The 25,921-nt window shown below is 41.2% G+C and overlaps 2 protein-coding genes across 24 annotated transcripts in view; one reads left to right on the top strand and one right to left on the bottom strand.

The window, feature by feature from the left end:
- Positions 1-9,478, top strand: part of KMT2E (lysine methyltransferase 2E (inactive)) — a 94,841-nt gene extending 85,363 nt beyond the window's left edge. For all 16 annotated transcript variants that reach the window (XM_064289873.1, XM_003407196.4, XM_010587330.3 and 13 more), the window contains 5 exons: positions 839-1,125; positions 2,000-2,088; positions 2,198-2,323; positions 2,500-2,597; positions 3,500-9,478. In XM_064289873.1, coding sequence (XP_064145943.1) covers positions 839-1,125; positions 2,000-2,088; positions 2,198-2,323; positions 2,500-2,597; positions 3,500-5,011 — 2,112 coding nt within the window. In that variant the 3' untranslated portion in view covers positions 5,012-9,478. The remainder of the gene's footprint in view (positions 1-838; positions 1,126-1,999; positions 2,089-2,197; positions 2,324-2,499; positions 2,598-3,499) is intronic.
- Positions 7,944-25,921, bottom strand: part of SRPK2 (SRSF protein kinase 2) — a 274,393-nt gene continuing 256,415 nt past the window's right edge. For 4 of the 8 annotated variants that reach the window (XM_064289877.1, XM_064289875.1, XM_023544501.2 and 1 more), the window contains 6 exons: positions 25,584-25,684; positions 25,364-25,471; positions 21,153-21,222; positions 20,419-20,511; positions 19,954-20,046; positions 7,944-9,914 (listed from right to left, as the gene is read on the bottom strand). In XM_064289877.1, the coding sequence (XP_064145947.1) occupies positions 9,730-9,914; positions 19,954-20,046; positions 20,419-20,511; positions 21,153-21,222; positions 25,364-25,471; positions 25,584-25,684 (650 nt within the window). In that variant the 3' untranslated portion in view covers positions 7,944-9,729. The remainder of the gene's footprint in view (positions 9,915-19,953; positions 20,047-20,418; positions 20,512-21,152; positions 21,223-25,363; positions 25,472-25,583; positions 25,685-25,921) is intronic. The other 4 variants (XM_064289879.1, XM_064289876.1, XM_064289878.1 and 1 more) reach the window with 3 other exon arrangements.

Raw genomic sequence — 25,921 nt, 5'->3', positions numbered from 1 at the left:
GATTTAGAAAATCCTTGAAAGCATGGTTTCAGAGACCAAAATTCCAAGATGTAATGATTTATTTCACCAAATGAGTAACTTTAAAAAATAACTGCTCCCAACTAAATAGAGTTGAATATGATTTGTGCTCTTTTCACCTTTACTTGACATAGAACAGGCAGCCTTGTATAGAAGAAATGCCTCTTTCCTCATTCATAATATCTATAGTACGTAGAGCATGGATGGAAGAGTATTTTGAAATCTGTTGTACTAATAGATAGGTATTATTTAAAAAATAAATAAGTGGTACTTTTAAGTCCCTTGATTTAGCACCAGTATTTGGTTGGCAGATGCCTTATTTCAGAGGAAGGAGAAAAACTACAATACTTATTTTGCTAATACGCTTATTGCTTTGCAAGTCAAAGAATTTTAGTGATGTGTGCTTTTAATTTTTATAACAGAGTCCAGTTGGCAACTTTGTGGGAAGCAATGTAGTATAGTGGAAAGAGCACGGGCTTTCAAGTAAGACCTAGGTTCGAATCCCGGCTCCAACACTCACCAGCTGTGTGACCTTGAGTGAGTGAGTTACTCAATTTCCTCATCTGTAAAATGGGGATGATACCTATTTCATAGGGTTGTTGTGAGGATTAAATGAGATAATGTATGTAAATCATTTGGTACAATACCTGGCATATAGTAGACATTTGATAATTGTTAATTATTTGTTCAGAATCCAGCTATTTTACATAATTTTCCTAACGTAAATAGTTTTTTTTTAATATATATATATATAAGTGATCAACTCTGACATATATAACAAGAATAAAAGATTTGCTTTTCCTTCTTTTTCTTGCTTAAGGTTTCTCTATTAGAATACCGTAAGAGACAACGTGAAGCTAGGAAAAGTGGCTCTAAGGCAGAAAACTTTCCACTGGTTAGCGTATCGCCTCATGCAAGTGGAAACTTGAACAGCAATGGTGATGGGTGTGCCAACAGTAGTGAAAATGGGGAGCAGGGAGAAAACACTGCTAGCCTACCTTTACCAACACCAGCTGCTGCTTATACAACTACTTCTGAAGAAATCAGCAATAACTGTCCTGCTAAGGAAGCTTCTGCCAGCGAGAAGAATGAACCAGAAGTTCAATGGTAAGGCTGTTATTAAAACCTCATTGGTGGCTTTAGAGCTACAAGAGCTATAGCTTATAATTAAAGTGGACTGTATTTTCTTTATCATCTAGTCAGGATCTTAAATTAACTTTTATATAGCTGATTTTGAATGGAGTTGTATGCTACCCTGGAAGGAACCAAGCTTTTGTTAATGAACTGCTTTTGTTGTTGTTCTTCCAAGACTAAGCAGATAGCGCTTTGTGGTCATAATTTTGAAAGATCCTCCTTGCTGGTAGTATTTCAAACCAGCTAAATTTTGTCAGTGTTGTTAAGGTCCACTGTGTTCACTCCTTGGTAATTTATTCATTTTATTCACACACATATGTATTCCTCTCCAGAAAACTGTTATCACAGTATCTTGCCTTTTTTTACAGCCCCTTCCAGTTACCTTCAAAGAACAACCAATTTTAGTGTTTCTTCAGTAGGAATAAAAAAAGCTAGATATAGGAAGGGTCTTGGCAGAGGGCAGGAGGCCACTTTCACCTTGTCCCCCCTTAGAGTTTCCCAGTAGCCTTACAGCCCCAACACAAGTAATTTGTTAGGGGTATATTTTTTTGGTACCTTTGGTAAACTGAAGTGATATTCTGAATATTAATACACTATCCTTCAACTTCCCCCTGTCTTTTCATGAAGAAATTGCTGAAGACAAAGGAATTGAGTTTGAGTTCTTCAAATAAATGGGGATAAGAACCTCAGAGTTGAGAGCTGTTAGCAAAAAAAAAAAAACATTACCTAGTTTAAAAGCTTAACACCAAAATATTTTCCCAGTTGAGCAAAAGTCTTGCTCCGAGAGGACATGCTGACCACCAAGCAAGAGCTTCTTGCAGTTAACAGTAACAATTTTATTTTAAAGGACTGCCTCAACTTCAGTGGAACAAGTGAGAGAAAGGAGTTATCAGAGAGCTTTACTTCTCAGTGACCACCGAAAAGATAAAGATAGTGGTAAGTGAGTTTGTTCCTTTACCAAACAGTGGAGTCAGCTAATCAATGTATATCCTTGTTTTTTGCAGTTCTAATGTTCTCTTTGGGTCTGCTTCTGCTTCATCTCTAGGGGGAGAATCACCATGTATGTCATGTTCACCGAGTCATGTTCAGTCTTCACCTTCATCTCATTCAAATCACATTCCCCAGTTGCAACCTAAGGGCCCAGTCCCTTGTTTCAGTGAACTTATGGAAGGTCAGTAAGCAGATGACCTATCATGGTTATAATTTTAAACACCTTTTTAAATTTGAAAGAAGAAAGCCTTTATAAAAGTTGATTTGAATAGTACAATGTAAATTGCTTTGTGGTGTTAATAAAGACAAAATGTATCGTGTAATTTTCCATTTACTTAGGTTTCTTCTGTTTTACAGACCCAGATCCAGAAAACCCAGAACCCACAATTACTAATGAATGTCCATCCCCAGATACTTCTCAAAAAACTTGTAAAAGTCCTTCAAAAATGAGCAAGGTAATAACACTGCACCTTTGAAAGTGGCGATTTAGAAAAATTGATGTTAAAATGCAGTTTTTTTTTTCTTTTTTTACCATACCCCAGTACCAGTTTGTGATTTCTAGATGCTTTTTCTCTGTGAAACATACTCAGTTGTGTTAACTACTTACTATGTGTCATTAATGGCTTACATTTCCTCTAAAAGTTCCACCTCTAATCTAGTGGCTTTTTCATGTTCATGACACATTTGACCAGCCAATTAAGGTCGAGTGACACTCATTTATAAGGAATAATGATAGCTCCATCCTGGGCCATGATGATCTGACAACCTAATGTGACAGATGTAGCTTTGGCAACTACGGATGAGAACCTGGTTTTTTTTTTTTTTTTTTTTTTTTTAAAGAAAAAGAGCATCATATACATTTATTTCAGTGGTCTATACTGGATTATGTATATTTGAATAGGGGTATAAGGAAAGTAAAAAGCTATTAAAAACTGAATGTTTGGGGGGAGCAAGTTTAGTTAACTAAGCAAATTCATAGTTAGTTAGGTTTGGTGTAGAAATTCATTTATGGCATTGAAACTTGCTGTTTATGGTTTTTAGGGTTCTTTAAGTAAAGCTCAAAAAATAGGGTTTCTTAAGGAAAAAGGCAGATTCAGTTTCAAAGACCATTATTTCCTTGTCTTCAGTAAAAAATAATTCAGGGAATTCAGTTTAAGCTCACTACAAGAACTTTTTGAACTACTGGAAAAAAATACCTGTCCTATTCTCTGTCCCATTTTAAAATCAATATTTAAATAACATTAAATACCCATCAGGTTAATAACATTAAATACCCATCAGGATAAACCTTAAGGTATACAAAATGTTAAATTTGTGTAAGTATATAAGGTTAATATGATTTTCTTTCTTTTTATAGCCGGGTTCACCTGGACCTATAGTTCCTGCTCAGCCACATGGGAAAATACTCACAAAGGCAGATTCCCATTGGGAGACAACAGTTGCTGTACCAGAAGCTGAGAATGGTGTCCACCTAAAAACAGAGCTCCAACAAAAACAGCTATCAAATAACACCCAAGCACTTTCAAAGAATCATCCTCCTCAGCCACACCTTCGCAGTTCATCTGAGCAGCTGTCCCAAAAGCTGCCTTCTGCACCAATGAAGCTGCACTGTCCTCCATCACCTCACACAGAGAATCCTCCAAAGTCCTCTACGCCTCACACATCTGTACAGCATGGTTATCTTTCACCAAAGCCTCCTTCCCAACAGTTAGGATCTCCCTACAGGCCTCATCACTCACAGTCACCTCAAGTTGGAACACCTCAGCGAGAGCCTCAGAGAAATTTTTATCCAGCAGCACAGAACCTTCAAGCCAATACTCAGCAGGCAACTTCTGGAGCATTATTTACACAGACACCCTCAGGACAATCTTCAGCAACATACAGTCAGTTTAACCAACAAAGTCTGAACAGCACGGCACCACCCCCTCCACCCCCTCCACCTCCTTCTTCTTCATCTTACTATCAAAACCAGCAGCCCTCTGCAAACTTCCAGAATTATAGTCAGCTCAAAGGTAGTCTTTCCCAACCAACTGTGTTTACATCAGGACCAAATCAAGCACTTCCTGGCACCACAAGCCAGCAAACAGTTCCAGGACACCACGTTACTCCAGGGCATTTTTTGCCCTCTCAGAACCCTACTCTTCACCACCAAACTGCTGCTGCTGTTGTCCCGCCCCCTCCTCCACCACCACCTGCTCCAGGACCACACCTTGTACAACAGCCAAACGCCCATCAGCAGCACTCTGTAGCACATGTAGTGGGGCCTGTTCATGCTGTGGCCCCTGGGTCACACATTCATTCTCAAACTGCTGGACATCATTTACCGCCACCTCCTCCACCTCCTGGTCCTGCCCCTCACCACCACCCACCCCCACATCCCTCCGCAGGACTCCCAGGTCTACAAGCACAACACCAGCATGTTGTCAATTCAGTACCCCCACCCCCACCCCCTCCTCCACCTTCCAGTGTTCTGGCTTCTGGGCATCATACTGCATCAGCTCAAGCCTTACACCACCCACCTCATCAAGGACCTCCACTGTTTCCTTCAAGTGCTCATCCAGCTGTACCACCCTATCCCTCACAAGCTACCCATCACACCACTTTGGGACCGGGACCCCAACACCAGCCTTCTGGAACAGGGCCACATTGTCCATTACCAGTCGCAGGTCCTCACCTCCAGCCCCAAGGACCAAACAGTATTCCAACACCTACTGCTTCAGGGTTCTGTCCACATCCGGGCTCTGTGGCCCTGCCACATGGGGTTCAAGGACCTCAGCAGGCATCTCCAGTGCCTGGACAGATTCCAATTCACAGAGCACAGGTGCCACCAACATTTCAGAACAATTACCATGGTTCAGGGTGGCATTAATGGACTCCAAAAACATTTTTTTAAATGTTCTGTAAGATAAACTGTATATTTCATATGTACCTATTAAGGTACTTTTTAAAGCTTGTACATGAAACTTTGTATAAAAAAAACAAAAAAAACACCAGTGCTCTTTCATTGTATTTTTCCCATTTTTGCTTTTTAAAATTCCTTTGAAAATGTGCTGTTAAGCCAGTGTTTAGGTATCTTTATTTTGTAAGTGAACATTCCAGCTGTTTTCCCGGCAGCAGATTTGATGCTACATGATCTTTAAATCTTATTGTTGCCGTTAAATTCATTTAGTGAATGTTTTCTATATTTTATACATATGCAGTAAGTACACAACTAAGTAATGGCACTATGAGGATTTTTTTTTTTCCCTGTCAGCAGTTCTGTGGGTGCATCTTAGATTAAAAATGCAATACAGATTTTTATAGTTTGGTGTGGACATGGCTCGTTTTATCGGTTATTTGCAAGCAAAATGTAATTTAATGTATAGATGATTTCTAATGCCTCCCGATAAACTGTAAATACTGCACTTCTTTTGCGTATATAACTGCTTACAGCTTTTCTCATTTGATATATAGCATTGTACATATGACAAGTCTTTTGCAAAACTGTGTGATCTTTGTGAAAGTAGTACAGTATATGACCTTTAGTTTCTTTTTTATTTTGAATATACTGTCACACTGAAGCACTGGTTGGGCATTTTAATTCATGTTAATAAATCACAATTATGTCAGTTTTACCAAATTGTCCTGTACAACTTCTAAGATTGGGGTCTGGTTAGGTAAGTTACACCTGCAACAAAAGCTACAGTTTTTAAATACAGTTTTGTAAGGAGGCTTTGATTTTCTGTAGCGACTACCTACCTCACTTTAACGGCAGCCAGTGTCAGGAGGCAGTAAGGGGTTGGTTGTTCCCACAGTGTTCCTAACTTGCCATTTTTGCAGGAGCAAGAGCCATAGGACACTACTAAATATTCATGCTATGCAAATTTACTGACATATCTGACATCATACAAAATAAATCCATACTATTAATTAATGCATTACACATGATAATTATAAGACTGCAATTTATAACAACTCTTGAAAATAAGTAGTTTGCCTGAAAACAGGAAAATTTCATTTGTACATTTTAGAACATGACTGAAATGTCCCACTGAGTAATCAAAATGATTTTGAAAACCTTAACATTAGCTATAGTATATATATAAAAAAAAATACTTTTTTTTTAAATTTGGTTTGGGTGTATAAAACTAAAGGAAAAAAGCATTATTCTAATATCTCTCAAGTGAAAAAAAAAAGAAATTTTTTTACTAGAATATAAAATGCTCATTATTACTTTGGAAAAATAGAAAATCCCCAGCCTTTGTCTTCTACCCCTCAGGAGAATACGCATATCCAATAGTAATGACACTATCTGTTAATAAATTTTCCATTATCCAAATTACTTGACATCATTTGGCATAGCATACTAAATTTGTGCGTTGGAGAAAAAAAGACTAAAATGACTGAATAAGATTTGGTGTAGTAACTTAAATCATGTTCATACTTTTAGTTTCCATTTCCTCTTGAAAATTAGTGATGATGGTGACGTTAACACAGCTGTTGTTAGGGCTCAATCCTAACCCTAACTTTCAAGATTTAGAAGAACCCAACTTTGCCATCCTTTAACTTGTCAAACAAAATTCTACTTGCAGTATTCACTAACGAAACAATCATCACCCACCTCATTGTTTCAAACAAGGAACATGGTTAACTAACATGGTGAAATACCTATATTCACCTTTTAAGAGGATGATCCTTGTAAAGATTTTTAATTCCTCAGAGTTTTAAATTTGCCTATTATATCAAATAATATATGCAGAAGCTTCTGACTCCTTGGTGAGGATATACCCACTCTCAAATACTACCCTCTACAAAAATGTCATTAAAGAAATAACAAAAAATTAATGAGATAAAAATGGAATTTAAGAAATAGTTGGAACTATAGACAACCTTTTTTTTTTTTTTTTTTTAACCCTACTTGCAACAATGGCGTTACTTTCTCCTGTTTCTCTAGTTATGTATGCCTCAGGTACAGGAAGAAGCAGCAAGTTAGTTAGTAAATCGGCTTTTACCTCAAAAGTTTATGCCTTCTTTTAAGGCTCCTACATCCACTTCTCTGCCTTTGGGCAGTTTTATCAGCCAACTGCTAGACAAACAGCTTCTCAACTTACTCCAGTCACATACATCCTCCATTGCCTACCATTTTACATGGGAAAAGAGGGCATTCGACCAAACTCAATGAGCTGGCTATTCTAAGGTTTTGCATAACCAGTGGTTCTCCTTTAGCTTATATGCCTTCTTTATCAACAAGTCACCAAGAATCTGCTAAAACTGTACTGCTCCTAATACAAATGTATACTCCTAGAGACACAGTAGCTGCAACGATGGGCTTAAGCATAAGGACTGTGAGGATGGTGCAGGACCAGACAGTGTTTTGTTCTGTTGTACACAGGATCACTATAAGTTGGAACCGACTGAACACCACCTAACAATAACAGAGCCATCTGTGTCTATATTATTAACTAGTGAGGCTTTTTTTATCATAAGGGACAGACCTTTAAAAATAATCCAGTTTATTTTCCAACATGGGCCAAAACTGCACTACACATTTTATTTAAGTGTGTTGTCATCCTGGTAAAGATTCATATACTCTTAGGGAAGCTACAAATACATTGTGTGTTTCCTATGGAAACTGTGGATGACAGCACTATATGGTCCACAGCCACCATCTGTCAAAGCACCTACATGGTCACCTACAGCCACATTAGAAAAACTTTGCATGCATACTTCTAAAATGAATGATATGTACTACCTCACAGCGATGTGATATAATGCTAATTCCTAAGAAGGTTATGTATCTTGTTCCCTCATAGTAAATACTGTTAAAAAAAAAAAAAACTGCACAAACATGCTCAAACAGAATGCAATTAATATGTTTTTGATGAAACACAGATGAAAAAGGATTACTGAAATTCTACGTAATGAATTCTAGATACTGCAGCATCTTTTCTAAATGCATATTCTGTCCTTACAAAACAATAAATGACTTCCTTATAATAAGCCTTAATGCATGTTATACATTTCCAGCAACAAGAATGTTATTGCCTTTAGATTTTGGTTACACTACACTAAAATGATAGCAAATGTTTGTTGATTCTATCACTTTAAATATAGGCCAATGACCAAGACAGTGTCTGGGGGGGAGGGAAAAACACTTTAATTTTTAAGACAACTGCAAGCACCTCAAACAATGGATTATTGTTACAACACTTGGTATCTTTTCACAATCTAGTTATTGCAAAGGCATATGGATAAATTTTAATGGACAAAAGTCAAGAAAAACGAGGCACCTCAATGAATGTAAAATTTAAAAAAAACTTACATTCATCCCATTGACTTCTAAAAGAGGTTGAATACACCTCTGCATATTACATTCTAAAAAATGTACTGACTACTATGGTTTGTGTCCTGAATTCTACAATTAATTTTAAGGAAATGCATAAGCAAAACTGCAACCTGCAAAGGGAAAAATCATTTTCTCTACTTCAGTTCATGGAAAGACAATGAAAAAGCTATTAAAATTTGTAGCAATACATAAAACTACCTACCTATGGAATGAACATGATCACTGTTACCTCTGAGATGTTAGGAGTCACTCTGCCCGCCCACTGCACTGCAAATTTTATCTACCACACTTGTGTTTTAGACACTCATGCTTTTAAAAAAAAAAAAAAGTTATTTTCATTCCACACACTGAAAATGTTTCTACTGTCCAATTTAATCTATGTATATAGTTTAACTTACAGTGCTTGGTGGAGGCAACACCACATGGTACTGGGTTATCACATTTTTAAAGGGAAATCGCTCTTTTTTTTTAAAAAGTACTTTGAAAAATACGCAAAATACGAATGGTAGTGCTAACCTATAATGCATATTTTAGAATGAGAAGCATGTCTTTTCTTCCTTTAAAGTGCCAGACAAGGAATGAAATCTTGTAAACCAGAGACACACTGTTTAAAATCCAATGTAAAAGGTCTGTCATGGAATGAAAAGTTTGCACCGCTCCTTGGAGCAGTTAAAGACTGCTACATGCAACTTAGGCTACAAAGCACTCAAGACTTAGTAGCTTTTCTGAAATTTGAGTCCCCATCCCATATTTAATGGAAATTAACATTTACAGGGTGCATTTACATATGCTATAATACAGGAATGATGTCCCTTTGCCAGAAAATAAAATAGTACATTTCCTTGCTATTTCTTACTTCCAACTTGATAATCTCTTACGATTGTAAATTATATAGTACTCGGCTAAAATATTTCTTCATAAATAGTTACAAAACCTGCCCAAACACAAGGGGGAAAGTATTTTTCATTCAAAAAAAAAAAAAAAGACATTTGGATGTCACACAAGAAACAATGCTTAGAGTCATGTTATTGTTTCCAGATGAAAGTGGGTCAGTTAACTACTTAGCTGAAGACAAAAGACTAACCTTCCCCAGGATCACAGTGCACAAAAAGCAAAATGTCAAACAACAGTACCTCAAAGCAAAATAAAGGTCTGAGGATGAAGCCAGCTCACTTGTAATCCTGTTAAAGAATGAGAGTCACCGTTTAGGTCCAATGTACTGGATAACATTTGCTAGCTCAGAATGCTGTATTTGTAGACTGCTAAGAATTCAACCAAGGATGCCGAAGGCATTCGCCAGCTGAAGCTCGTTTTTCTGGAACCATTTCTAACATCGGGATCAGGAAATCTGTAAACTGTGCAGCATCTTCATGGGGCCAACCATACTTTTCCACAAGTACATCAAAGAGGCTCCAGGGCTTCAGCTTGGTGATGTGCCGCAGTTCTCCTACAGGGGAAAAACATGCCAGTATCAAAAAAGTTTCCTATTTCCATTTCCCACTGTTGGTCCAGCCAGCTTCTTTTCAATGATGCAGACAACCTACCTGCTGAACACTATGGCAATGACAAAACAGGCCAGCTCTCCCCTCTAGGCAATAATCACTACAGGTATGCATGACTGTGCCGTATTGCAAATAAACTCGACGGGTATTAAATGGGGACTGATTAAAAACGGAACAGTTCAGGACTCACACACATCAGTTCCAGGTTTATTCAAAAGTAGGATATTTTCATCTGCAAAGGATGATGGAGCCTCTCATTCTAATTTGGGATTCTTTTGTATTCTCCAAACTAGTTTTGCAAGAGCTATAAGATATACACTATTTAAATTACTTCGACCATTGTTTGTGCATGTTAACATGCAAAAACAAAAAAAGAGCAAGGAATCTTCTCCTCTAGAACAGTACTGTCCAACAGAATTTTCTATGATAACAGCGATGTTCTGTATCTCCACTGTCCCATGTGGTTGCCACCAGCCACATGTGGTACTGAGCACCTGAAATGAGGACCTATATTTATTATCCTGTGTTTAAACAGCCACAAGTGGCTAGTGGCTACCATATTGGACTGCGTAGTTTTAGAAGCCAATTCGTATCACATACCACTCGTGGCTACAAATTTGTGGTAAAATCTAAGATTCCAGGACATGACTGTGTAAAACCTTAAAGTTATACTTTTCAAAATGTGCTGCAATATAAAAAGTATGGACAATGAGCAGCCTTCACTGACATAACCCAGTGACTAAGCTAATAAATAGCCTGTGAATTGTAACGCTTTTTTATATTGGGGGAGAAAAAAAAGATTTTTAGGTTGAACTACCAAAAAGGCCAGGCTAACTTCATTAAGAATAACTCGTTTTCTCTGTCTGATAGAAATGTTCACAGGACTTCCTGTCTGTAGAGAGGGCTCCCTGAGTACCCCTCAGAGTCAGCCCTGAGCAGTCCCACCCCAGGCCACTGACTTTTTCTTTTTGCTCATACCTTTTCCATTTGTATGTTTACAGAATTGTAATCTGTCTTGTTAAAGACACTGGCATGTAAAATAAGTTTCTGGTCCCAAAGGGAGGACTGGGGAGGTCCAGCAGCACTTCCAGAGGTGGAGGTCAGGTCTGTTTTTATGAGGGAAGGGAACCTGCAACCTTAGACGTGGAAAAGGTGACCACCTCGGGGAAGGTCTCCGCAAGAACAATGCGTGAACAATCACTGACTGTGCACCCCTTTTAATGCAGAAGTCGGCCTAAGGAAACAAACCTTGACATTCTGCAGCCTATCCCCAAATGACACTCACTGAAAAATTATACATGCCTGTAAAAATTACAGAAACCCTGGGGGCGTAGTGGTTAAGTGCTACAGCTGCTAACCAAAAGGCCGGCAGTTCAAATCCACCAGGCGCTCCTTGGGAAACTCTATGGGGCAGTTCTACTCTGTCCTGTAGGGTCGCTATGAGTTGGAATCAACTCGATGGCAACAGGTTTGGTTTTGGTTTTTGGTAAAAATTACAAATGCTCAGCAATAGGTGAATCTTGGTTTAAAAATAAATGATACATCTGCTTAATGAATATTATTTCCTATTACTTAATAGGAAACCCTGGCAGCGTAGTGGTTAAAAGCTCGGCTGCTAACCAAAAGGTCAGCAGTTTGAATCCATCAGGCACTCTTTGGAAACCCTACGGGGCAAGTTCTACCCTGTCCCTATAGGGTTGCTATGAGTCAGAATCAAGTCGACTGCAACGCGTGTTTTTATTACTTAATAACATGGGGTGGGAATCATATGGTACAATGTTTGGTAATAAAAACAGGGAGTCAAAACTGTGTTCTACTATCTGATCGCCAGGGTGATTTTTAGAAGGCCCAAGAAGATGAAAAGCAAGGCACCAAAACACCAGCAGTGGCTTTGTTAGTATGTTTGTTACTGCACTTTCCAACTTTTCTGTAACGTGGCTATATTGGTTTTACAGTGACTGCTGATCTCACCACAGGGGCAGATAAAGCAAACTACCAAAGCTCACCCTGACATGCTGAAATAGTCTCTGGAAAGGTTAGAGAGCTTTGCTCACTGACATTCACCCACTCGGACTTGGAATTCGCTCCAGGCTGGCAAATGAATGCAACCGCTGAGAACCAGTTTGCTCAGACAAGCAAAGGAACCTAATACTGAAGGTGCCAATTTTAAACTAGGATCCATCAACAGGCATCAAATTAAGTACAAACTTCCATGAAAAAAAACAGTAAGCCTTTGCCACTACGGATACCTAGAAATCTGCATAACAGTGATGAAAACAACACACTGCTGATAGACTATAAAAACTATCCATAATAACTAGCAGCACAAAAAACTGATAAAAAGTCTAAAATATCTAAAATACTTTTGACCAGGTAACCACCCACCCCCCCAAAAAAAAACCAAACCTGCTGCCACTGAATTGATTCCAACTCATCGCAACTCTGTGTTACAGAGTAGAACTGAGTTCCCTGGAGTTTCCTTGGCTGTAATCTTTATGGAAACAAATTGCCAGGCCTTTCTTGTGTGGCTCCACTGAGTGACTTCACACAAAAAAATTGCATGTGCAAAGATGCCATCTATAATATCTATGACTCACATCCATTCCTCAGCTCCAGGCCAGGGTGTAACATAGAAATTTGGTCACCATCATTTACGATACTAAATATAATAAGATTAAATATTTTTAAAACACTCCTTTACTATTTGCTGCTATTGTAAAACCCATTTCCAGCCTTTACTCCTGAAGAAATGCTGAATATCAACCTTTCCTGTAATTATAAGCTATCAATCTCAGTATCAACTCTCACACACATGCACTCAAACAAGAGGTCAGCAAAGATACTGGGAGGCGGGGGATGACTTTGTGATCAGGTGCCCCCCTCCAGCAGCCCCTTAAGCTTTCTCATCTGTTCTGAGGGCACAAATACCTCAAGAGAGCTGGGGACAATGGGCAGTAAAACAGGTTCGTTCTTTCTCTGGAGTAAGGGCTTTGTGACAGTGGCTGTTTCTGCTTGAGTACAGTATGTCCCAGATTATTAGAGTGCTTTTGGAAGAAAAAAATCGAGTACTTCCATTAGGCTTCTCTCGAAGGTTATTTCAAGTGGTCTGTGAAGAAAACTATTGTTTTGTCCTTGAAATTATATTACTCCAGAATTAAAGATACAGGCACATGAGGTCTCATACCACACCTGAGGGGGACTATAAAGACAAATCACAGCACTGTATTTCAGTGACTACTGGTAATTATAAAGCAAATCATGATGTCAAACAGATTAAGTTTCAATAGAGGTCATGTAGAAAGTTAACGTATCAATAAACATCAGTACAAAGCAAGAGGCAAAATGTTAGAAAGCTGAGCAAATTCTGATACAGGTAGACAAAGTACATGTAGGCAAATATTGAAGTTTCAAATTGGTAAAAATGCTACCTCACACCACATAAAAAAAACTAACCCCCAATGAGTTGCAGACCTAAATGTAAGTACTAAAACTTTAAAACTCATAGGAGGGGTAAATCTTCACCACCTTGGAACAGGCAATGGTTTCTTAGATAGGACACCAAAAGCAATAGATAAATTGGAAGAGAAATGGAAGTATACAAAAACTTGTACACGAATGTTCATAAAAAAAACAAACATTGTTGAGTCGATTCCAACTCATAGCTACCCTATAGGACAGAGCAGAACTGTCCCACAGGGCTTCCCAAGGAACAGCTGGCAGATACGAACCGCTCATCTTCTAGATAGCAGCTGAGCTCTTGACCACTACACCACCAGGGCTCCTGAATGTTCACAGCAGCATTAATTCATAATAGCCAAAAAGTAGAAACCACCCAAAGCTCCATCAAGTCATGGTTGAACAAATATACCCACCCACTCATAACAACCCCATAGGGTCTTTCCAAGGCTATAAATCTGTATGGAAGCAGACTGTCACATTGCTCTCCCGCAGAACCACTGGCGGTTTCGAACTGCTGACATTTTGGCTAGCAGTCAATCATTTTAACCACAATGCCACCAGGGCTCCTTAACAAATACACAATGGAACATTATTCACTCATGAAAAGAAATGGATGAACAACATGGATGAACCTCTAACCATAATGCTGAGTAAAAGAAGCCAGACACAAAGGCTACATATTGTACGATTCCACTTGTATGAAATGTTTGGAATAGGAAAATCCATTGAAACAACAGAGCAGGTTTTGCCAGGAGATGGGGCAGGGGAGGGTGGGAAGTGACGGCCACGGGGTTTCTTTTTTTTTTTTTTTTAATAATTTTTATTGAGCTTTAAGTGAACGTTTACAAATCAAGTCAGTATGTCACATATAAGCTTATATACACCTTACTCCATACTCCCACTTACTCTCCCCCTAATGAGTCAGCCCTTCCAGTCTCTCTTTTCGTGACAATTTTGCCAGTTTCTAACCCTCTCTACCCTCCTATCTCCCCTCCAGACAGGAGATGCCAACAGTCTCAAGTGTCCACCTGATACAAGTAGCAGGGTTTCTTTTTAAGGTGACAAAAATGTTCTAAAATTCAATAGTAATAATGGCTGCACAACTCTGTGAATAAAACTCAATCAACTGTACATTTTAAAAGGGAGAATTCGATGGTATGTAAAATTACATCTCAATAAAACTGTAATAACTGGTACAAAACATACAATAATAACTCCAAGAGTTATTCCAACGTGTGTTAATGCATGCAGTAAAACCAAACATTTTGCTAATCAGCAGCTCATATTAAACAACAGAAATAAACTGGATGAACCATCATGGAAATGAACCTATTATTTCATTGCTTTTTGCATCCTATGCTCAAATTTAAAATTTCTAGAACGATAACTCAGATTTGATCAGCTGTGTGGCCTTGTGGTTTGTTATTTTTGCAATATATCTCTGTGATGTGTTTTGTGTCATTTGCCTCCTGGGCACAGCCACACTACTATCGCATCCCAAGTCACAACTGTAGCGAGGATGGCCTTTATCCTCCACACAAGAGTGTGTGTAAGAGGGAAAGAGGGGCTAGAATAGTTATTACAGGGCAATGGGCACTAACCGAGGACCCCATGGTCATCCTACTAAATCACACAGATTTCTACCCCAAACACTGGATAAAGGTTAATTTTTGAAAATCTAATAGGCAAAACATTTACTTAATGTACACTTTGTCAGGCACCAAACTGATGCCTGGGGACTCAGCAGCAAGCATGACAAAGACCCTGTGCCCCAGCATTTATCTTCCAGGGTCTCATCACAGAGAACAAGACTTCCTACAACTTACAAATCATGTTTAAGACGAAACTGTGGTTAAGACTCCATAGTATGAGGAAATCTTTCTTAGCTCTTTCCATAATGAGCCAAGTTTCCACTGAGGGGGGAAAAGCCCTGGGCTTACCACTACCACCCATCTCGGCAGCGAGCGCCCACAGGGGCATAGCAGCGCCTCCACAGATCCAAGCCCTTCCTTCCCAGTGTTTCCACAGGTGACAGAGGCCCTCAGGGCACACCCCACAACTCACAAGTTGTTCTACCCCGATGCTTGGCATTTGTGTTTTCCCTTCTGCAAAACTGCAATGATTTGAAAAGTTTTTTAAAGCTTGAAGCCAAGAAAATCAAGGAAGGGCAGTGACCATTTCTAGCCTGTACACATCAAAAGCCCACAAAACAGCTTTACTCTTCACAGAAATAAGAAAGTCTGTTGATTTTTAGGTCATTCTGAAGACAAAATCTTTCTAACAAGTTTCATTTCAAACATTAAATATTAAGAACATGGAATGCAGCACCTCTTCTTACCACACAGCCCGCCCCTCCTTCCCCTCTCCTGCATCTTCTCCTCCCCTGCTGACTTGCGCTCACTGATCCTGAACCATCACCAGCAAGAGCAGAAACGGGCATCTCGAGCTGCGGACATGTGCAGCCCTTTGCCCAGCAGCAGTTTCTTGCATGCTTTGACATTTTCCACCCTAGTTAAGACGGTCTTTAGTCCAACACATCCCTGTGTACAATAGTCATGCACAGAGATCCCACCACATGGGGTGCCTTGATCCAAGAAACAGTTAAAAAAAAAAAAAAAAAGTCAATCATCCCCTTTGACACTTCCATTCTCAACACAAGAAATTTTTCTAAAACAATAGTTATTGACCTATCAAAAGGAAGTCTGTTTAGCAGTCCGGTGAGGTTACCCTCAGTTTCACTGTTGTTTTTACCCCCAGCCGAGGGCTGGGGCACTTCTGAGGGGCAACCCACCTTCTGAGCATAGGATGGGACAAAACCCACCGAGGTGCTGATTTCTACTGGGCCATGTCTAGTCAACACACTGGTTTCTTAAAGATTCCTGACAGCTAATGTCCACAATCAAAGGGATAACCGGCAAATTAACCATGACAGGGTGAGAGCAAGAATTACATTCCCTGCCAAAAAACAACTCCATTTTTTAATTCCTGTTCAAGGAATAATTCAAACTAATAACCATGACTTTCCATTGAATGATAAATAGGAAGACAGGATGTCACTTAGCTGCATACGATCTTAGGCTTTAGCACAGACCCCGCTCTTGCCTGATAAGAAGAGCAGGGTCCGGTGTGGGCTGATAATATGCTCCCCATCCAGGAGGACAGAGAGGCAGGGGAACCTGTAACTCACTCTAGTTCTCTGTTTTCTAATGTGACAAGCAAATGGATCGCAGCTTTGTTTTGCTTCTCCTTCGTCAGTTCTGACACAAAAGTATTTGAGAAAACATTTTAAGTGATACATTTAAGATATAATTTCCAAAACATATATCTGCATATTTTTTACAGAGACATGCCGAAATACAACTTTTATGCAACGAATCATTCCCCTCATCCTAGCGAATGGGGTGAATCCATTTTCATGATAGGCTCTCATTCCTCAAAACACTCCTGCGGCTTCTGTAAAAACCCTAAATCCTTCTGATCTCCTCAGCCATTACAAAGAAACAACAATCAGGAAGAACAGAAGTCCCCAACCCCAGCCATCAAGGGGATTTCGTGCCTCGTCATAAATGCTCCCTTATATTTACAAGAAGGAAGGAAGGAATCTGGTTACCATGGTCACCCTGAGTCAAAATGTCTGTGGCCTACCATCAGCAGTGATGCCGAATGCATGCTAAAAATGCACGTCACCTTAAAGCAAACGCCTCAAAAAGAACCTGTGCACATAAGTACTGAAGCATTCGGCATGATGATGGTGACGACATACTGCACACAGGAGCCCTCTTGGTGCACCATGTTTGACACCTCCAATTCACACTGGGGTGTGAAGAAGGAGAGTGTAAAGGGACAGACTACGAGTTCTCCCAAGAGAGAAGATGCTGCAGGGAAGAGTGTGTGGAGGCTGCCATCCAGTCATCAAGGGCCGAGGGGCAGCCACTCTCAGCTGAACCCGCCTGTGCCTCCGATATCATGCACCACACATCATTCGTCAACCTGCCCTGTGAAGTCTGCCCCTACCAGATGCAGGAGCCTGCAGAAGGTTCCATCCCCACTGCTGGTCCAGGGCCTGGCATTTCTGCTGGCTATCCGTACTTGGCCAGAATCCAGTCCAACAGGCACGAGCACCTCAGAGCAGTCCCTCTACCAGCAAACTTGGCTGGCTGCCTTTGAGGAAGGGCCCCTCTTCCTCCTCCACCCCCTGTGCACAGTACATGACCACCCCGCCCCTCAGCTGACAGTGGGCAGAGAGGAATGCAGAGCTCCCTGTCAGCTAAGAGGAAAAGCTAAGAAGAGCCACCAAAAAACAAACTCAAACCTGTTGCTGTCCAGATAATTCCTGACCTTACAGGACAGAGTAGAACTGTCCCATGGGTTTTCCAAGGCTCTAAATCTTTACAGAAGCAGACTGCCACATCTTTCTTCCATGGAGTAGCTGGTGGGTTCCAACTGCCAACTTTTCACTCAGCAGCCAAGCACTTTAACTGCTGCACCACCAGGGCTCCTCAAGAAGAGCCACAATAAAGGTTTAATTCCCAGGTACCTTTCTTAGCTGAAGGTTCTCACTACCTAGATCCCTGTGGTGGGTGTACAGGCCCCAAACCCTGGTGCTTGACGGGAATGAGCAAGTGCTGTGGCCCAGTGCCTCACCTGCCTGCCCACTTCTCCTCTAATGATGTTCTCGATTTCCATGACAGGTGAGGCTGACTGAGCTCCACTTGGCCCCCTCCCCACCAGCTTTCACCAGGTGATGGGAAGGGCTGTGGCTAGAAGCTCACTGCAAAGTCATCTACCAGCCAAGTCCTCCTGGGGTCTGTCCATCTCCCACAGGCTCTGAAAACATTTGGATATTTGGAAGGAGGAGTCTGCCTCGATTAAACAATTTCCCTAATCACAAAGAATAACAGCCCACAATAATCCATAGTTTCTCCAAATAAATAAAACGTTATTTTTAAATAACATTTTTCTGGAAGCTTCCTAAGGAACCTTAGTCCATACTCAGTAATACTGCTGTTTAGAAGGCTCTGTGAATGTTTCTGATGTCTTTCTGTTTGTAGCTTTTGCTTTAGCAATAACAGCTATTGTATCATCATTTTATACGTTCTTATGACAACAACGCAACCTGTTACCTGATTGATGGATGAGGACACTGAAGTTGGGAGGTTACGTGATGTGCCCTGGCCTCACAGCTGACAGGATCAAACCCCAGCTCTATCAGTGAACACAGAGGTGTATGGCAAAGCCAGTGCCCTTAGTTCCACATGGCCCGTGAGAATTTGTGTGGGGAGGACAACTCTGTACCTTGCTCATGTGACCCAGACTCAGGGGTCAGATGCTCAGAACCAAAAATTCATGCTGGTTGTCTGACAGTTTTTTCCCTGACAGTTTCTTTTCCTGTGATAAGCCTTAAAAAGCTATCTCGTTACGTAGGTTCACAAGCCACTTTCACCCGGTGTTGCAGCAAAGCTGAGAAGTGTGGTCAAAGTACTCAAAGTAAGTGGAGCAGGAAACCACCATCACCCAGAACTTCGGTGCATCCGGTTCTCAGGTCTCGTACATTTAACAGGGAAATGTAATTTAAAGATAAAACAAGGGCTGGATAGCAGCATATCACCAGAGGGTATAGTAAAGGATTACTACTCTACAAGAATTCCATATCTCACAGGAAAATAAAAAGTCAAATTGATTTTCCAAATTTGGTTAAGGTAGGGGAGATGGGAAAGTATTTGGGACTTTCAGAAATTTCTAGAAACTCCATGTTCTGCTCACATCAGCTTTCCAAGTTCTTTATTAAGGGGTATTACAACTAAAAAAATTTAAAGTGGAAAAATTTTAATTAAGAGCAACAAATACGCTCTCACAAAAGAATATGGCATTGGGGAATATTTTTAAAAATTTCTTTGGGCTTCTGGGTGTTTTTCAAAATTGATCACTAACTGGGGATCACATAGGGGTATGAAAGTCATGTAAGGTGATGTCAAGGGAAAATGAACAAGAACAACATTAAAATAAATCAACTATGATACGGTGGGAAAGTAAGATTTGATTGATAAGAACATGATGTACATAAGATTTCGCAGGCCTGCACCTACTGCATTAAGCCAGCCCCTCCTATATTCATAATCAAATAGCTCAGACAGACCACAGAGGGGAGCTTTGTGTTAAGTCCAGTCTCTGGGGGCACTTCTCCTATGTTGCAGAGACACTTTGTGTCCACGGAAAACGGAAAGGTGAGTCTAGCTGGCTTCTAAAAAATCACTGAAACACCTTCTACAAACAATTAAATACACAAATTAGTGCTTGAGGTAGGAAAAGGGAGAGGTGGAGAGGGGAGGACTTGGGGAAGGTGGTTCTTACAAAATTCTTATTCCAGATACCAGATGGCTCAGGTTTACTTCTCGAGTGCTTTCTTCAGCAGAATTCCCCAGTTGTAAAAGTCCAGATCTTTCTCCACTGCCCAAACACGAATGCACAATTTCTCCTTTTGGGAGAAGATTATGCTGAAAATTAGTGTTGTATAAATACCGTTACCTTTTCTGGTGAAAAACTCCTTGGAATATTTTCCCAACATAGCGTATTTTCGAGGGATTTTCCCCAGCAGTTCAATGATCAATGCTATGTGATCTGCGTTGGAAAACATTGCCAGCAAAACAGAAACACATGACAGTTTAATCAGTACACTGCATGCAGACACTGCCACCGCCCGCGCAGACAGAAACAGAGTGCGCCGGGCTTTCCCCTGCTGGCCGGGATTGGGGTCAGTGCTGGAGGGCACCAGCTGTCAGGCACACTGCAGAGAGGCCAATTCTCAGGGCACCTGCAAGGATGGGGCCAAGTGCGGTCTCCCCCATCCACTTTGAAATGAGCACAGGAATTCTGCTGGGGTTGCCTTTTGAATTTAGGAGAAATGCCATTGTCACCATTAGTGTTACAATCGGCAGCTGCTATTCCGTTTCTGTCTGCATCGTGGCGCTTTTCAAAAAGAAGAGGTACTACCTCTGCGATTGAAGAATTCCCGGGAATATTTTCCAGATAGAGCAAAGTGCCTTGGGATACTGCCTAGCAGCTCTATGATGTGGGCTATGTGGTCTATGAAGGAGAGAAAAAGGATACGGGAATGGGAGGGGCAAGGGGAAGGATGGGATAAAAGAAGAGGGAAAAATTGAAATTAGTAAAAAATCAGAAACAGATTCAAATCAACAATGTCTGCAGCATACCCATGCAGAGGCTCTGGGGACTGGCTGGTCTCAGGCACCATCTGGAGCTTAGCCAACAGTGACTGACACCAGCTCACCCCAGCATCACAAGCAAATAAGCATGGAGATGGCTGGGTTTGCAGATGGAATTCTGGCCGGAATTCATGGGTTTTCAACTCAGCTCCCAAACAGGACAGAGAAATGGGCAGCAGATGAGTGGACAAAAGGACCACTGAGCAGTTTCAGGGCTCATACAGTCTGTGCTCTCGGCCGGCCACCACCCTGCCCTGTGAGAGGTCTGGTGGGCAGGGTTGCTCAGGACTGCTCAGGCCTGCGAGGCTCTCACGGAACAGCCTGGGCCAGGCGGGCTCTGCCCGCTCATTGGGACGAGGGAGCTCCAAACTCAAAGGACAGATGTCTGAATTTGGTGTTTGGACACCAAACATGGCTCTACTTTGGCACAAAATCATTCTCCAGAAGCTTGGAGCTCACAGGAGACCCAGACTGAGGCACTTGGCAAGCAGCAGTACTCACCTTCATCTCTGGAATAGTCTTCCCCAGAATGCGGTTCAAACAAATAATCTCCCGTTGCCAGCTCAAATGCCTAGGACACAACAGATGACATGCTAAGCACTTCACAGAAAACTGCCCCCAAGTCAGCAACTACTTCTTGTAGAAGAGAGCTACATTTTATGAAGATCTAAATCAAACCAAAGAGACTCCAAAGGGGCTCAACACCAATTTTTTTGCTTTCTTCCTTAAAGTTCTACGAAGCCCCAGAAACATAGGAAAATCTCACATTTGGCCCCAAATCCAAGAAAAGTAACTGACTCACATATTCAATGGCCCGAAGGGTCTTTGTAGGCTGGGAAACAATCAGTTCAATACCTTACAAGCCATGAGTAAAATCTGAAAACCCTATGGAAGAAGACTCAAAAAGCCACTTGGAAGTTGCAATGAAAGTCCTGGCCGCCACAGACTATGGGTTCCCCTACTGCATAGACATAGCTCAGGGAGGTCAGGCAGTCAGATAGGAAAGGTCCTGTTATGCCAGAGGACACGCACGCCCAGGGGACTGAGTTAAAAAATGAGAAGTGTGAAAGACAGAAACATCCAGAGAACTCTGAAGGCCAGCTCATCAGCAGCCACCACACAGCCATAGCTCTGAAGACTGGAAAACAGCATTCCCAAGAGGAAGGCCAGCCAAGACCAGCTGTCCAGAGGGGAAAACAGTACGTGCTTCTAATGAAATAACCTGACTCAAAGAAGCATACCAATGAAATGATTTTAAAAGAAAAAGGAAGAAGCAAAATGGACGTTCCCCACAATGTTACCTAGTCCTCCTTCTCTGGAGAGTGACTAGATCTTCTCAACAAACATGACATGCACAACAGGTCAAAGAACATTACAATGAAACCACTTGCCTCTGTACCTTATAGCATGCTCTATGCTGGCATCTATGAAAACAAGACCGATGACGCAGTTCAATCAGTTACTCCCAATATAATGTTCATTATTATTTATTTTTAATAGTTGGGAACTTTGGGTTCTGAGTAGTGTGTTCTCTTCCCTCTGTACTTGGCCCCGATCACATCAGAGGGCTTTCCCCGGACCAGTCTCTGTTCTTGGGAGATCAGCTGACTCTCTCCTGAAGCACCTTTCCATGACAGAGTACCCCATTCTCAAGAAATGAAATGCTTATTGTTCTGTGATACACTCAGCGCTGAAGAAGTCTAATGATATCTGACAGATTGACTTTTCTTATTTCCATGGTACCGACCATAACATTCACCAAAGGGTTCATAAAACGTTACCATTCCAGGCAATCTGACACACAAATGCAGAAGAGCCAAAGTCTTGGCCCACACAGAATTTTCAGGTCCTGCATACTTAACACCTGGATGAGCCCCAGAGCTCATGAAAAAGAAAATAAATTCAACTACTTTGCCCAATTTTGTCTTCCTTCTTCAGCTGTAGAGCCTAAAGCTCTCTTCCCCTACAACAGCAGGCTCGTAACTGTGAATAAGGTCACGCTGCTACCACACGTCAACTCTCATTTCCATTTGAGTCTCTGTACAATTTGATGCTATTTATAAAACTCAAAGGTTTCTGCATTTTATTATAATCTTTACTTTATTACAGCTTTCTATTATGAAGTAGAATGAAATATAATGTTGCATCTTTAAACTTCAAGCAAAGGGTGGAGGTTGAGGTGGAGGAGTATTGCCTCATCTCCACCAGGTTCTCCAGCCCGACAAGAGAGCGCTCTCAGCCATGGCTTTATGGTGTGGGGATGAAGGTTAACCTTGTCCTGAAAAATCACCTTCATGCCAGTCAACTGTAAAATACCTCATAGGTGGCCCCAGAAGCACTGAGGGAGCTTATGCTAAATCCTTGAGAAAGGGGGCAGGCTAAAAGAGGTGGAGTAAACGCTTTTCCTTAGAAGCCTGTTATTGGTATTTAAGTCACTGTTGATAGGAACAGCATTTCAAAAAGTTGGTAGGACAGAGAGATTGTGTGGAGGGACGCAAGACAGGTAACCTGGCAGAAAACTACAGTGACAACTACGTGGTTCTTCCACGCCATCTGTGATCCTGTCCTATTTTTCTGGTTATATCACCAACATTTAACACCCAAAATTAGAAGCACAGGGTTTTAGAGCTGGAGAGTTCTTAGAATCTAATTCAGGAGAGCCTTGATATACCCCTTTGTGTTGCCGGTGACAAGTAAGACTTGGCTCACCACGTCCTGAAAGGGTACATTTCTCCCCTGCAGCTCTGGTTGCTGAAAGTGCTCTCTCCTTCTACTGACCTGAAGTCTGCCTCCCACTGCTCCCAGCCCCCCATCTCGTTCTGCCCTCTGCAGCCACACATGGTGAAGCAAATTCCTCCTCCACCAGCAGGTGCTAAATTCAAAGTAATTAGCACATATCCACTGTTTCTTTTCACCATTCTTTTCCATACATAGCCAAGCAAGGGACTTTGTTTTTGACCCACTGAAAAACAAACCAATCAGTCTAATCAAATCTATCTGTCTATCATTAGGATCTGGTATTATCTGTCAGAACAACAGAGAGGCAGTGTTACAGATTTGGCCGTATCTGTTAAGCTAACTTGAAAAGACACAAAGCATCTTTTTTCTTCCCCCCCCTTATCATCTGGTACTAACTGTTAAGCACAATGCTTTTTAGTTTAGCATTCCAAACCAAACCCACTGCTGCTGAGTCAATTCCAACTCATAGCAACCCAGTAGGACAAACTAGAACTACCCCATAAGGTTTCCAAGGCCATTAATCTTTATAGAAGCAGACTGTCACATTTTTGTCCTGTGGAGTGGCTGGTAGGTTTGAACTGCCAACCTATCAGCAGCTGAGTGCTTAGCCAATGCACCACTAGGGCGCCTTACTTTAGCATTAAAAACCCACCCACTGCCAAGTCAATTCCGACTTATAGCGACCCAATAGGACAGAGAAGAACTGCCTCATAGAGTTTCCAAGGAGCGCCTGGCAGATTTGAACTGCCGAACTTTTGGTTAGCAGCCGTAGCACTTAACCACTACACTTTAGCATTAGAAGACATAAGATACAGTAAACTCAAAAGACTTGCTAAATTCATCTCTGAACAAGATACTATAATTACCATATTCTGCAATGCTTTTTCTAGTGAGAAGACAAACGCCAATTCTTACACATATGCCCTTTTGTTTAAATATCAGAGTTGAACTTGGATAAAAAATAATATGAAACAGAAAAAGCATGAAAAAATCACCTAAGACAGTGCGCACGCACACACATGCACACACACACACACCCCACCCCCATCTTTTCCAGCATGGGAACAACAAACTGAAGTCCCCTAAAAGGAAGGTGCTGGACTGGCCACGAAACATAGCCAGAGAGAGAAACTGAAATTAGCTGTGGATGAGAGACCCTGCATACTCATCAATCCGCAAGGCATGAGTAAATGAGAAAACAACAGTTGTGTTGGAATGGGGCGGGGGGGGGGTTAGACACAAATAACTTGTGATACACAAAATTGGCAGCAAAAAGTGATATGACACACGGATGAAAGAAAAGGCACCCTGATGACCTGAGGAAAAAGTCACCATATTCTCTACAGGTGTAAATTCAGTCACAGGGGACATGGAGCTGCTAGTGCCCCAGAAGTGCCTGGACAGTCTTAAATGATAAGCCAGAGTAGTCACAAGATTTTGCTTTATAAAAGAAAAATTAAGCATGGGCATGTAAGGAAATTCTTTCATCTCCAGTGAGGAGACTGCACCTTTGGCCACCTGGAATGGGTCTGACCTTTCTGCCTCAGGAAATCTCCCTGGAAGGGACCACTCTCATCTTCCTCCGCAGTCAGGGTGAAGACTAAAGTTCCCCACAGTCTGCAAGCTTTCAGAAACCAAAATGAATTAATTCAAGTCTTTTTATCACCACAGATGAGGGTACAAGTCTGATTCTTGGGACTGTGGGCTACGTATGGCCTTAAGAAGAGAAAGTCTCTCACAAGACCACAAATGAACAAACAAAAAAATAACAACAAAACTTTGTCATGCCTGAGAAGAATTCTTCCAACTCTTAGGACAACCAAGGTAGCAGCCTTCCCTCTACGAACCCACAGTGAACAACCCTCATGGTCAAGAGCGCTTAGGCCACATGCACCAGTAAAACCCTTCCCCATCACAGGCATTAGAGGGATGTGCCCACAAGCATGGAAGAAAATGACAAAGGCTGTTCTTACCATACAAGCTGTACTCCAAATGTCAGCAGGTGTACTGTAACCTGATCCTATTAAAACCTCTATGGATCTATACTGACGGGTCTGGATGTCTTCTGTGAAGTGTTTATGCTGAAACGGAACAGACTGCATTACCACAAAGGAACACGCCCATTAAAAAGAAAAAAGTGTTTGCTAACCTATAATCATGACCAAAATGTCTTAGAAAGAAAACTCTACTCACCACCCAACAAGCATTTCCCAGGTCGGCAATTTTAACTCTAATTTTATCTGCATTCCGTGGATCCAGGGGATTCACCAACAAGTCGGCTGCTCGAGTTTTTGCTGGCATGAGCAAACAGAAGGATAGTTAATGATGGGACAGGCGGTTTGCAAGTGTGAACAGAATGTCTGTCAGGCACAGTCTCTTTTCCTAGAAAAGTGATGGGGTTGTCATTTAGATTTGGAATCCTATAAGGTGAACCCAACAAAATTTAAAATTCTTGGTCTCCATTCTTGAAAATATTCCACAAAAGAGAGCAGACTGGGCTGCCCAAGGATTACATGGACACTGCTTTGCCC

This window comes from Loxodonta africana, chromosome 8 (assembly GCF_030014295.1).
Source record: "Loxodonta africana isolate mLoxAfr1 chromosome 8, mLoxAfr1.hap2, whole genome shotgun sequence".
In the NCBI taxonomy this organism is placed as follows: domain Eukaryota; kingdom Metazoa; phylum Chordata; class Mammalia; order Proboscidea; family Elephantidae; genus Loxodonta; species Loxodonta africana.
Note: the sequence above shows the minus strand (reverse complement) of the source record. Positions and strands in the feature narration are given on the sequence as shown.